Source organism: Lissotriton vulgaris, chromosome 1_1 (assembly GCF_964263255.1).
Source record: "Lissotriton vulgaris chromosome 1_1, aLisVul1.2, whole genome shotgun sequence".
Lineage (NCBI taxonomy): Eukaryota > Metazoa > Chordata > Amphibia > Caudata > Salamandridae > Lissotriton > Lissotriton vulgaris.
This window is the reverse complement of record NC_141685.1, coordinates 1,358,728,005-1,358,742,306: the sequence shown is the minus strand read 5'-3', so window position 1 is coordinate 1,358,742,306 and position 14,302 is coordinate 1,358,728,005. Positions and strand designations below refer to the sequence as shown.

The window sequence follows — 14,302 nt, the reverse complement described above, 5'->3', positions numbered from 1 at the left end:
CCAAGGTCGTGCTTCTTCTGGGGCTAGTGGGAAGGTAGGAAACTTGGCCCGCATCATGGATCGGATTCTGGACAGCACAAAGGAGTCCATAAAGTTGCGATCCAGAAATCGGGGGTCCTCCGTCAGACTAAAGGCATGCCTGTCTGGGAAGAGGTCGCCCAGTGTATGTAAGCCGAATTTGGAGAGCGTGGTACGGACCACCGCTTCACCAGTGATAGGGAGCCAATGCGCATTACGGAGTGGAAGGAGCGGTGAATAAAGAATATCTAACTTCAATAGCCTCCGGAGTTTTTCCCACGCCCAGCATGTGGAAGATACGGTCTGAATATCACGGGGGTCTCTAGGAAACCCTTTAGGGAGAAGCGTAACCAGCGAGTGCCATAGCGCCAAGTCTGCCTCCGGTTTCAGGTACAGTATGTGGGCATCTGGGTGAAACCAGGCATAAGCAAAGGAACACTGTGCTGCTAAAAAGTATAGATAAAAATCAGGTACACCCAGGCCGCCGCGTTCGTAAGGCAGGGTCAGTGTCTGCCACGTGACCCGAGGGTTTTTGTTTCCCCAGATCAACCGTAGCAGCAGTGATCTCAGCTGGGTGAAAAATATCTTAGTCAAGGGAATCGGAATATTGGTAAATAAATACAAAAACCGGGGAAGAACCACCATCTTCACTATAGCAACGCGCCCCACCATAGACAGTGGCAAGCGCAGCCATCGGTCTATGCTATCCTCCAGGAAATCCAGCGCTCTTCCATAATTGAGCCTAATAATGTGTACAGTGTCGATATGGACGTGTATTCCCAAGTATTTGACCGACTCCGAACACCATTCCAACGGGTACTCGCAGTCCCACCGTGCAGTGGCGGGGGTCAGCGGGAAAATGAGGGATTTGTGCCAATTCATGTGGAGCACAGAAAACTTGCCAAACCGTGTAATTTCCGCCAGCAGCGGTGCCAGGTTGAGGGAAGGAGCCCGGACATAGAGTATTAAATCATCTGCGTATAGCGATGCCAGCAGTGGACCGGTGCGAAACTGTAGGCCCCGAAAAAGGTGCTTTTCCTGAAAGTGTCGGGCCAGTGGGTCCATAGCTAAAATAAATAATAGTGGGGACAATGGGCACCCCTGTCTTGTGCCCCTGGACAGGGAAAATGCCTCTGTGATGGTGCCATTTAATTGAATTCTGGCCGTGGGGTTAGTGTATAACAATGCCACCGTGGAGACAAAACACTCCGGCATACCCATGCGTCTCATAATTGATGGGAAAAAGGGCCACTCAAGGGAATCTAACGCCTTCTCCGCGTCCAAAAGCACGGCGGCCGCTGAGGTGGAGGGGTCTATACGGTGAATAACCGAGAATAAAGTTTTGCAGATTTAATGAGGTGGATCTGTGTGGTACAAACCCAGACTGCGCGGGGCATATGATGAATTCCATTAAGAGGGCCAGGCGAGTGGCCACTACTTTTCCTAATATTTTATAGTCTGTGTTTAACAGAGAAAGGGGCCTGTAAGAGCCACAAAGGGCAGGGTCTTTCCCGGGTTTCGGGAGCAATATGATCACCGCTTCTCTAAACGTGGGGGGCAGGCAACCCTTCTCCAAAGCCTCCGCATAAACCTCTATCAGTATTGGAGCCAGTTCTTCCTTGTACGCTTTATAAAAATCGGCCGAGAAGCCATCTAAGCCAGGAGCAGCCGAGCCCCGTAAAGCGTCAATAGCCTCTATGACCGAGTCAACCGTTATTGGGAGGGAGAGGAACTCCTGCATGTGTTTTTCTAAGAAGACCAATGCTATTTCATCTAAGTAAGCACATTGATCGCGAAGATCAGTGGCGGCGGACGTGGTGTAGAGGTCTGTATAGTATGACAAGAAGGTGTGGCAGACCTCGGGGGTGGTGTGGAGCAACCTACCATCCGGGGCTGCGATTCCTGTTATGTATTGTGTTTGACGCGGAGGGCGGAGCAGTTGTGCAAGTAACCTTCCGGGCCTGTCTCCCTCCCCGTATTGCCGCGCTGTGTGTTGTGTGGTTAAAAACCGCAATTCCCTGTCCGCCTCTTCACGAAACTCCATCAGTAGTGTAAGTCGACGCGTCTCGTTTGCCTCAGAGGGGTTTCGGAGCAAGTTGTCTTCTAACGCTCGGATATCATTCTCAATGCGGGTGAGGGTGGATCTGATGGAGCGCAGAACCCCCACATGTGTAGCTATGCACACCCCCCTGATAGTGGCCTTAATTCCCTCCCACAAGGTAGCGTGAGTCTCCACCGACCCTGTATTGAGCTCAAAATAGTCGGCGATTGCAGTCCGGAGTGTTTCGGCGAACACTGTGTCAACGAGGGCCTTTCCGGGGAATCGCCATTGTCGCTCAAATCCGCCCGGTTTGGGAATCCCCAAGCGTAGTACCACCGGGGAGTGGTCTGACAGTGTACGTGGAAGCGTAGCATGAGATGTAACCCACCCGGCCACCCCAGGGGAGAGCAGCCAGTAATCCAGTCTCGTCCACGTGTTATGGAAGCTGGAATGGTGTGTGTATTCCGGGGCCCCTCCGTGTAGCCTAGCCTCGATGTCAATGAGGGAATAGTGGACACATGTCAGCTAGGACTAGTCTGGATTGCTTTCTGGTATCTGAAGCGGCTGAAATCCCATCACGTGATGGGTTAAGGAGTAAATTAAAATCCCCACCCACAATCGACTGGCCCGTATCCTTGGAGAGTAGTCTCCCCTGAAGGCCTTGAAAGAAGGCAGGGGTGTCAGTATTAAGGCCATACACTTTAACCAGGGTAACTGTCTGATGGAATAGAGAGCCTGTTACCACCAAGTATCGAACTTCCGGATCCCCTATCGTTGGGTGCAGTATGAAGGGTACTCGTTTGTGTACGATTATGGCCACCCCCCTGGAGTACCTGCTATAATCAGAGAAGAAGCGGTGTGAACCCCAGCTTCTGGCGAGGAGCTGGGACCCTGCAGGGCATAAGTGCGTTTCCTGCAGAAACACAATGTCAACGTTATGTCTGCCTAAATAATTAAAGATCTGTCTGCGCTTCCTCGTGTCGTTCAGACCCCTGACATTCCAGGTCATCAGTGATATTGGGGATGAGTCAACTTGTGTACCCTGTCTAGCCATCAGCGGAGGAACGTGGCATGTCTAAGTCTAAGGTGACGTACAATGCGATGTGGTTCATGACTGCTATCTGAGTTCGGATTGATACAAAAACTAAATAAAATCCCCTCCCCACCTCCTCCCCCCACCCAGCCTCCTAACTGCCCAGCGATGCATAACCCAATTAACCATGCAGCGAACTGAGCAAACCACTTAGTTACAGAGTGCAATTTTAAACAGTAGAACAACTGCAACAAAAAAGTAATAGGTAAGTCAACATTGGCATCCGCCATGGGGGGTGGTAACGCCACGCCGGTTGGGGAGTAGACCCCACTGGGAATTCGGAGCATGTGTAACCACAACGAACTGGGTACAAGAGAAATGTCCAAAGCTAATCAGAAGCCCAAAGTGACTGGTCACATCCGTCAGCCATTGCCTGTCTCAGCAAATAGATCAGTGCTTGACTGCGAGGCATTTCTGGTTGGGGAAGTTGGAGCTGGGGCATCGGACTGGGCCGGGCTTTTGTCCCGCCACCTGTAATGTTGGCAGAAGTCTAGGGCTTCCGACGGGGTCTCAAAGATGCGAGGTCTGCCATCAATGTCCACTTTGAGTCTAGCTGGATACAACATGCCATATCGGAGGCCGAGGTTGCGGAGTGTAGCCTTAACCCCAGTGAATTTCTTGCGCGCTTCTTGGACAGTGAAGGTGAAATCCGGAAAGAAGGATAAAGTGTTGCCTTGCCATGTCACCTCTCCACGGTCCCGAGCCGCCCTGAGGACAGCATCCCGGTCTCTGAAGTTCATAAGGCGGGCAATAATAGGACGTGGTGGGAGACCGGGTTTGGACCTGGGCCCTAGCGATCTGTGGGCGCGTTCTACCACGAACCCCTGAGGGAAGGTGTCGCGACCAAACAGTTCAATCAGCAGCTGTTCAACAAAATTGTCCATCCGGCCAGTTTGCATTGTCTCTGCTACGCCGGTGATGCGCACGTTGTTTCTTCGCCCCCGGGCCTCAAGGTCCTCATTTTTAATGGTGACCTCTTTAAGGATTCTCTCCACCCTCTCCAGTCTCTTCAGGGATTTCGTTGCACCATCCTCCGCATCAGATACTCTGGATTCCACTAGGTCCAGTCTTCGGTCGTGCGCCTGAAGTTTGGAGCCCATGTCCGCCATACGGCGCTCCAGCGTGTCGAATCGTCCATCCAGCGCCTTAAAACCGGCCCTCATCTCGGTCATCATGGCAGTCATGAGAGTAGTGGCATCCTCCGGGTCTGCTCCTCCAGCCGCCCCAGTCAGAACATCCTGTGGAGGGTCAGTGGCGGGGAGGGAAGCCCCCGCAAAGTTACGTTTGCACTGATTGGGGTCACGTTTAACCATCGTGTTCGTGCAGCGGGCCACCAGGTCCAAGCCTCTATATCCTCCGCAATAACGTGGCAGTAGCAATGTCCCAAGCCCCAGGCAATCAACGGAATCTCACAGCAGCACCTCAGATAGGGCAACGGGTCAGCAGCAGGTTAGTGGCCTTGTACTCAAAGTGACGTTGCGTGGATCCCAGCCCGTCCCGGAACCCCAATCAGGGGGGGGGGGGGGGGGCACCAAATGTACAATGGACCAGCAGGCCGGGGCGACCCCGTGGAGGCCCACTCGAGCACCGCAAACGTCCGGCAGGTCAAGCGGGGCGATGGAACTCCCCTCACAGGGGCACAGTTAGTCAGGGAGAGGCCAGAAGCACTGCAGCGCCCAAAGCAGAGTGGCGCGGACACCCGTAGGGTGTGGGGGTGGCCCCCAGGCCACCCCCACAGCAACCGGCACCCAGAGCCCCGCCCGCGCTCTCGTTGCGGCCAAAATTGAGCTCCCGGCTTCCCCCACCGCACCAGGCCCCAAGGCCCAATTAGGCGCCTAGTGCTCCAGCACCACACGTGGGGAGCCGGGTCCCAAAAGGCCAGCCACGGAGCCGAGCCCAAAGCCCAGAGAGCTCAGAAATTGCCGCGGGGGGCCCCGCCGGCCGCCAGCGCGCCCCAGGCGCCCCGCCCCCTACCTCCGCTCCACAGCACCGAGGCCTCCCCTTCTGAACCCCGGCCGCTGGTCCCGCCGCCGTATCTCCGGGTCCACTGCTGCTGGTGCCTCCAAAATTTCACCCGTCGGGCTGTGCAGGATGTAGGTCAGGATCGTGGGTTTGGGTGCTGGAAGTATTGCGGGTTACATCATTTATCGGGTGCCGGCTCCCTGATCCGGCGGAGCTTCAGTAAGAGGCGGCCATCTTGGTCCCCTCCTCGGCCACGCACCTACTGGCTCTTCACATGCTTGATGTCAAAAGAGCTTCATTGTACTACACAACTGTTTGTTGCATTTGCTCCACCTCACAAATTGCAAAAAACACAGTTGATGGACAGAATGCAGAACAATGTCTTACATTCACCCCAGTACACAGATCTGGGCCTAAATCCATCGTTTTTTTGCACTCCACACCACCCTAGGTCAGACAATGGCTATATGCAAATCAGCCATGACCCTGTGCCTCATGGGAACAGTCCAGCCCGAACTACCAAGCCATGTCTTTCCTAGACCGGAATCAAGCATCCAAGTACCGGTTTCTGGCTATCAGCCTTCTTCAGCCTGGATAGCTAGACTCCAGTGATGTGGAGAGCCTGGGACTCACGTCTGAGTATACCCGCTTTTGGCCGCCATAAGTGTGGCAGGGTATGCTCAGACGTGAGTCCCTTGCTCACTTTGCCACTGGATTCAAGCAAGCCGGGCTGAAGACGGCTGGAATGCCAGAAACCGGTCCTCGGAAGCTTGTTTCTGGTCCAGGGAAGACATGGCTTGGCAGTTCGGGCTGGACTGTTCCCATGAGGCACAGGGTCAGACTGATTTGCATATAGCCATGTCTGAACTGGGGTGGCAGAGTGGGCTAAAGAACGGTGATGTATTAAACCCAGATCTTTTGACTGGGTGTGAGTGTTTGATTGATTCAGATGCTCCGTCCATCACCACCCCCTTTTGTACCACCTCACAAAGGCAATCCCATCTCTAAATCTGGTATTTCAAGATGGATTGTTAAATGCATTGAAACATCCTATTTAAAAGTGAAAAGAACTTTAACTATACCCCCTAGGGCGCATTCCACTCGCAAAATAGGGGCTACTATTGCCTTTTTAGGTAACATTCCTCTAGCGGACATATGTAAATCAGCTACATGGTCTACACCACACACATTTACCAAACACCACTATTGTTTAGATGTATTAGCACCACAACAGCTAATGTAGGCCAAGCAGTACTTAAAACACTTTTTCAAACTGCAACATCTACAGGTTAGCCACCGTTTAGAGAGTACACTGCTTTGTAGTTTATGCAAAGCATGTGTATCTACAGCACACCTGCTTTGACCATATTATGTTACTTACCAGTAAGCATCTGTTCTTGACATGTAGAGCTGTAGATTCACATGCGCCTACCCGCCTCCCTGGGCATCTATAGTTGTTGCAGTTCTGGATTATACATTTATACGCACGAACATTTGTATACTACACTTACTTACTCCATTCTCACCCTCTTGCGGGAAAACAACCTAAGAGTGGATTTGATGTCCATGCTTACTATCACCGAAAGGAGGAGTCCCCTTACCTCGTGACTAGGAAAGACTTTGTCGAAGAAAAACAACTTGCAAACATCCCGACCCAATACTAGATGGCAGGATTATGCAAAGCATGTGAATCTACAGCTCTACATTCCAAGAACAGATGCTTACTGGGTTAGTAACATAATCCTTTCCTCAACAGCTTTGGCACTATGTTCGGTCAGTGCCAGCTGCCTTCTAGGGCATTATACCAATACATTTTAGGACTTCGTCAAACAAGTTTTGTTTTTGTCTCTGATGACTTGAGTCCTATTCTTAGACAGACTATTGGGAATGGTTGATGTTAGAAATGGGATTTCTGGTTTGCTAGGGCTTGCGCCTAAGCCAGGCAGAAACCACCACTCTAGTCAGGGCAAGGGAGTTGCACGCCAAAGATAACCCCTGCTCTCCCCCTTAGTAGCTTTTCACGGGCAGTCAGGCTTTTCCCGGAGGCCATATGTAAAGCATTTGCACAACCCACACAGCAAGAACATACTAGGCACACCACAAAAGGAACTCCACACAAGGTTATATCAAAAATAGCCTTTGTATTATCATAAAACACATTAGAATAGTAATCACACAATATACACTGTGCCAACTGGCACTGGGCAATATTTACTGGGGATTATATACACATGACAGGGCCACTGGACCACTGTCAGAAACATCACTTAGTGAAGATAGTAAATGGAGAACATATAATAAGCATAGAACACAACCAGTAATTACTGGCAAACACTGGACTCAGCATCCTCCTGTAACATAATTCATATTATGCACAGTATCACATTAGGCGTGAAATATATCCTGTTTCCTAGCACCACATCCATCACATTAGGGCCTGGCGCCCTACAAAATTTACAGTCCCCCCCCCGGCCAACTGGACTTCTCACTGGGGCTCAAAATGCCCTATGTCCAATGTGTCAGGGCAGCTGCCAATGCAGCAGAATCCATGTGCACAATTGTGCAGACCTAAACTTTGCAGCTGGCACTAAGTGCTGCACAGCTGTGAAAGTACAGGGCTTAAAGGCGGGCACTCAGCATCACTTCTCCTCAGCTGCAGCGGCCCACAACAGCAATAGCAATGATATTTGTAGTATGGCAAATGTGGGCACTCAGCGACACAGCTCCTCAGCTGCAGCGTCCCACAATAGCGGTAGCGATGATTCTCGTAGGACAGCAAATGCGGGCACTCAGCAGCACAGCTCCTCAGCGGCAGCAGCCCACAATAGCGATAGCGATGATTCTTGTAGGACGGCAAATGCGGGAACTCAACGGCCACAGCTCCTCAGGTGCAGCGGCCCGCGATAGCGATGATTCTCATAGGACTGCAAATGCGGGCACTCAGCGGCACAGCTCCTCAACTGCAGCGGCCCGCGATAGCGATGATTCTCATAGGACGGCAAATGCAGGCACTCAGCGGCCACAGCTCCCCAACTGCAGCGGTCCACAATAGCGATAATGATGACTTTGGTAACACAGGCAAATTCGGGCTCTCAGAAGCAACAGCTCCTCAGCTGCGGCGGCCCACAATAGCGATAACGATGACTTTTGTAACACATGCAAATGCGGGCTGTCAGCGGCAACCGCTCCTCAGCTGCGGCGGCCCACAATAGCGATAACGATGACTTTTGTAACACAAGCAAATGCGGGCTCTCATCGGCAACAGCTCCTCGGCTGCTGCGGCCCACAATAGCGAGGCGATGACTTTCAGCCCGCGTTCCCCGCAGTATACCCAGAGGCTCTGGAATTCTCAAACAGAGGCCTCACCTGCGAGTAGAATCCCCCTCAAATAGGAATCCGGACGGCTGATGTTTGAAGTCTAATATCCCTGAGACTTCAGCAGGCGACAAGCTCAAATCAGGCCCTTGGGTAGTTGCTTCAGCAAGAAGGATGAAAGTTTCTGAGTCCTTTCCCTCTAGTTACACGGACAGAGGTTCATCTTGACATCCAGAAGTAACACGTTCTTCCTCCGGGAAAGAATTAAAATACAGCGCTCACAGGGCGCAGGGAGCCATAGCTGCAAAAGTCCTCAGCAATCAAGGGGGCAATGCAGGGCCCAGGGGGGCAAGCCCTCATGGCAGTTCCTCCTGGGCCCCAGCAGCAGCATGCCCCAGCAGGATCAGGAATAGTACATCATCCTAGAAGAGCACCATGGAACTGAATAATTTCATGGGGTCACAGCCCCTTTACTTATACCACCAAAAGACTTTGTTCTCAAAAGTCACAAGTCACTGACCCAGCCAGAACCAGTTTGGTGTGGTCCTGGAGCACTTTGTTTACAAGGCTGCATCCTGCCTTTGAGGAAGAGGGTGTCTGATGGCACCAGCTCCCACTGTGCGGCTGATGGCATTCACCTTGCCAGGCGCAGCCCTGCTCAGATCAAAGGGTCACCCCTCCCCATACTCCAACTGCAGATCTCTATTCAACCCACGTCTAGCTCAGCCTGCCCTGTCCCTCAGAAACCAGACATGCAATTCACATCAGGCAGGCAAACACATAGCACACAGAAATGCCAACTTCTAAAAGTGGCATTTCTCACATAGTCATAATAAATCTGTGCACATCATTGCGCTGTATTTATTCGCATAATTTCATACATACCAGACTTGACCATACTGCTACTCTCATAACAGGAACTAACACTGATACATACTGAGCAGGGAATCACTCATGCATTCCTATGGGAGGGCAGGGCTCTCTCACCAAATGTACCACAGAGCGCACGCACTTTACACTGGACCACAGTGCTAAAGTGCCCAGAAGCCTAAAACCACTACCACTACACACAGAAAAAGGCTAGGAGAAATGCAAAAAAGTTTAGTGGTGAACCTGCAAAAAGGGCCAAGTCCAACAGTCGAGATACTGCAAAACCAACCATCCGATGTGGCTTGGACACCACAGATTGCCTTGGAAGGGCAGTTGGCACCAGTGTTGCTTTCAGGGCGCATGCCTGAATGAGATCCATAGGCTTCTCCAGTGACTTCCAGCCCACATGAACATGCCTTTCAATCGCAGTCGCCTTTTTTGGTGAGAAGGCAGACTAGGGCCTTGAGCACTTAAAGGTGAGCGCCCTAGGCCTGTACCTCTGCCACGTCCGCAGCACCAAAGGGTTTGCCCCCTCTGTGGCTAAGGTAATGGTTTCCACAGCAATGGCCGCCATAAACAAAGGGTGGTGCGGCAGGTGGGAAAACAATATTAAATTAAACAAAACGTACCTTTTGCACAAGCTGCCTCTAGCGTCGCGTTTGCCGCCTCTCCTCTTCCTGGTTCCCAGCAGCCCCTGTGTCCCAGACTCCGATCCAATCCAATCCAATGCTGCAGAGCACCAGAGGGATTGGTCTGAGTAGGCAGGAAAGACTCCTTGCTCAGACCAGGAAGTCGGAGAAAACCTAAAATCTCATCAGTGTTTTGGTCGGCCTGAGATGGCAGGCCAAAACACATATGCTCCCTTAGGGAGTGGAGTGCTTTTAGCACTCCTCCTCTGCCCCCTCCAATGCTTAAGCCACACCCCTCCCAACACCACTGGCTAAGAGCCAGCAAATGTAACGGGAGAAAAAAAGCATGAAGCAAGAGCATAGTTTTATTTTACATTTGTTGGCTCTGAGCCAGGCAGTGGGGCGAAGCTCCTCCGCAATGGCGGAGGAGCCACCACTGGGTTTCCATTAATACCATCAAGTTCAGCCTACCCAGCAAACCCTTAAGCCTTTTCGTGGTCGAGACCACAGTACCTGCAGATTACGTGGCTATTAGGGGCAGCATGCACCTCATTCTTCTGCCCCTCTTGCTGCCATGGCCTCAAAACCTCTTTAGCAGGTCACTGCGAGGCACACAGCCACCCTTTCAGAGTCTGGATAAGGTTCTTTTAGTGCCAGGGTGGCAGGCAATAACTTAAGACAGGTGGGTCCCATAGATGATCACATTGGGCCCTTCACGCCATAGGAGCCGTAGGGAGGGTGTTGAGATCAGAAGTTGACTTTGGTTCTTTCCTCCTTACATTTCTGTTGCTAAAGAATGGTGGAGGCCTTTGTCCTATTTTAGTTCTTCACCCTCTCAGGGCCTTCCTGAGGAAGGACACATTCAAAATACTCACACTGGCCCAGGTCTTGTCTGTCCTTGAACCTAGAGATTGGATTGCAACATTGGATGTGCAGGACGCTTATTTTCCCAAACCCATCCTGTATGCCCACAGGCACTGCCAGTGGTTCATAGTGGGGCAGTAGCATTGTCCATTACCTGTGCTCAGATTTGTGTTCACAAGAGAAATAGGGCCGATTGCAGCACTTCTTCTGAGGTCAAGGGTTCGAGGCTTCTTCTAGCTGCTGAAGGCGGCTTCACCGACGGCAGTCGTCACCAACCGCCAGCCTGCAGCACATCTCCTCATCTCATAGGGGTTCAGTATAAATATGCAAATGCAAAGTCACAGCTAACTCATTCACAGATGCTACCCTTCATTAGATCCATTCTAAACATGGTGAATCTAGACTGTACAGCAACGCTTTTGCAGCAATTGTGCAGTTTGATAAATTCTGACAAATCTCCAGTCACCCCATCACAGAGGTTACTCTTCATTGGAGCAGATATGAACACACAGACCATGACTGCTTTGTCCATGTAGATTGGACCAGTTTCTACTGGTATGCAGACATCCTACAATTGACATGTGATCACCTCTTTTTGACAGACCTTTGATACCATCTTCTATCTAAATACAAGGTTGGATGTTGAACCCAAATGTATTGTTCCATGATTGATTAGCAGTTTGTTTTTCCTTCTTGCTACAGATCCCTGGACTGAAAATGCCACGGGGCATCGCTATTGACTGGGTGGCAGGCAACATTTACTGGACAGACTCTGGGCGTGATGTGATTGAAGTTGCTCAAATGAAAGGAGAGAACCGCAAGACCCTGATATCCGGCATGATCGACGAACCTCACGCCATTGTGGTGGACCCGCTTAGAGGGTAAGAACTAAAGCAGGAGAGGATTTTCATACTGTTGAAAGGAACATGTAGGGATAGAACATTTTAATTATCTTTGCTTGCTATAAATGCCAGCACAACTAGAAGAAGATGAGGAACTGGTCATATGTGGTAAGGTGGTTTATTAAGATCAGAAGTGTGAGAAAGTGCCCTCTTTCTTGCATGGTATACCCCCACTTTCTGCTGAATTGCTGATGTTCAGTGTGCCCTGGGCTCCTGCTACAGGGCCTATGTTCCTTCCCCAAAACTGCATTGAAGCCTAAACCCAATTGGCATCTCTGGCCACATGTCAGCGCCTGGTAAATGGTACCACAGGTACCCAGGGCACTGTGACCAGAGAAGGCCTCTAAGGGCTGCAGCACTTATTGTGCCACCCTTAGAGAACCTTTACCCTGACACACACACACTGCCTTTGCAGGCTGCGTGTCTTGGTGCAGAACAAAGTGAAGCGTCGACATGGCACACATCTGTGTGCCATGCCCACAAACCACTGCCCTGGCATACATCAGTCACCCCTCTAGCTAAGTGCCCTATGCCAGTGGTGAGGGTACAGGTGCATGGGCCCTGTACCCCTACAGTACCCAGGTCAATTCCTGGGCACTGTAAGTGCAGTGATGCCATTAAGAGTATATGTTGCTGGGAGTTTGTCATTACAAACTCCACAGCACAATAATGGCTACACTGAAGACTGGGAAGTTTGGTATCAAACTTCTCAGCACATTAAACCCACACCGATGCCAGTGTGGGATTTAATGTAAAGTGCACCACAGAGGGCATCTTAGAGATGTCTCCTGAAACACGAGCAACCTCTAGTGACCTGACTGAGTAGCTGCTACCACCAAATATGTTTCTGGACCCCTGGGTCGAGAGCTGCTGCTCTCGGGGGCCTGAAACAATGCACATCCTGGGACGAGGTGCCAAGCCTTCTCCCCCAGGATGGGCAGGGTTCACGAAGGAGAAGCTTCAAAGGCATGGCGCCTTAGTGAGCCCCTCAAGACCATTTGCTGCTTTCATCAACTGGTCCCCACTGGTTCTACCCCCCACTTTGGGTGGGAGAACTGGCGGGAAAAACAAGTGAAGAAGAGAGGTGTGCCCACCTCTGCCAACTCCAACCTAGAGTCCCCGCCATCTTGAGGATTGTGGGACCCAGCCAACCAGGGGCAAGCTCCTGCCCCCCTCCCACTAGAGAGTGGCAGAATAGGGGGTGCACCCTCCCCAGGGAAGGGAACCATTGGTCCCTGCCCTTTACCTACGTGTAACACCACTAAATTTAGTATTTAGGGGGCACCCTGAACCTACCTTCCTCAGATCCAGAAACCACAAGAAAAGAAGATAAATAGGATGAAAAGCTGTGCAGAGCGAACAAGAGGAAGACGCTGTGAGAAAGTGCCTTCTTTCTTGCATTGTATGCCCCCACTTTTTTGCTGAATTGCTGATGTACTTTGACCGAGTGTGCCCTGGGCTCCTACCAATCAGGTGCCCAGGGCCTGTGTTCCTTCCCTAAAACTGTATTGAAACCTAAACCTGTTAGAAGGTGGTTCTGACACTAGGGACCGCCCGGATTTTTCGCTTTTTGAGCACCTTACTGTGTTGAGCTTTTACTGTGGGGGAGCCTCATAATCTGGGACTCACCCACAGTGAACTCATAATGAAGGAGACAGCATGGAGATTTCACTGGTGTCCCCCTGGCTTGACTAGGCCGCTGTGCAGCAGCTGGAGTATGGGGCACTGGGCTGGTTACATGCAGACACGTGTACATGCTTGTGCACACGTGTAGGGGCTGCGCAGGGGAGATGCCTAGTGTGCGCATGCCAGTAGCAGGTACAAATTGAATGGTGTGGCAGGACTTATGCAGAATTGGGTGGTGACATTGAATAGGCTTTATACACTGGAAAGAAACATGCCAGGGAAAGTCAGTGTGTTTTACTGTGTTTTCACTTCATTAATCCCCTATGGGGATGTGGGGCCCATGGCTAAACTGACTTCCACAAGGCCTACAGATTCCAGACACGCACTAAAGCCCATTGTAGTGGAGGTGAACATAAGTATTCTGCAGAGTCCGAAATCATATTTGTACTGCTTTTGGGTCGTCCAGAAATGTCATATTTCTCTAAGTCCCTGGCTGGGGTCTGGCCCTGACAGTTTAGATTAATGCCCTTTCTTCCCTTCAAGGAAGGGAGATAGGTGGAGCTACAAGCCAATCCATCAACCGCTGTCGCTGGGTGCCAGACACCAAGGTGAAGGCAGCACTGGGGGAAGGGGGCCATGTGGCCAGAGACACTGGATGACTCCATTTTGAACAACCCAGAGGCTGGACAAGAAGGAGATAGCAGGGGCAGGAACGTGATGTGTCGCTGTTTGATTGGACACACAGAGACTTCCCGCCAGCCCCCTACTCAACTTTTAAAAAGTACTTGCACAGGAAGAGAAGCTCTCTCTGGGTGTGGTATGCTGTGGCGGAAGGTGCTGGAGCCCGGCAATGGACAGTTGGAAGGAGAGACCCCCTGACTGTCACCCAGGCCCCTAACAGCACCAGAAGAAGCGCCCAGGACCGATGCGCAGAAGGAGGGACCTCTGTGCAGGGAGAAGAGAGGTGCAGGGAGCCAGTGAA

General features: G+C 51.4%; 1 protein-coding gene across 2 annotated transcripts in view; it reads left to right on the top strand.

Annotated features, from left to right (window-relative positions):
• LRP1 (LDL receptor related protein 1) overlaps nucleotides 1-14,302 on the top strand; it is a 1,437,817-nt gene that overhangs the window by 1,226,572 nt on the left and 196,943 nt on the right. For both annotated transcript variants that reach the window (XM_086966724.1, XM_086966716.1), the window contains exon 77: nucleotides 11,495-11,673. In XM_086966724.1, the coding sequence (XP_086822850.1) occupies nucleotides 11,495-11,673 (179 nt within the window). The remainder of the gene's footprint in view (nucleotides 1-11,494; nucleotides 11,674-14,302) is intronic.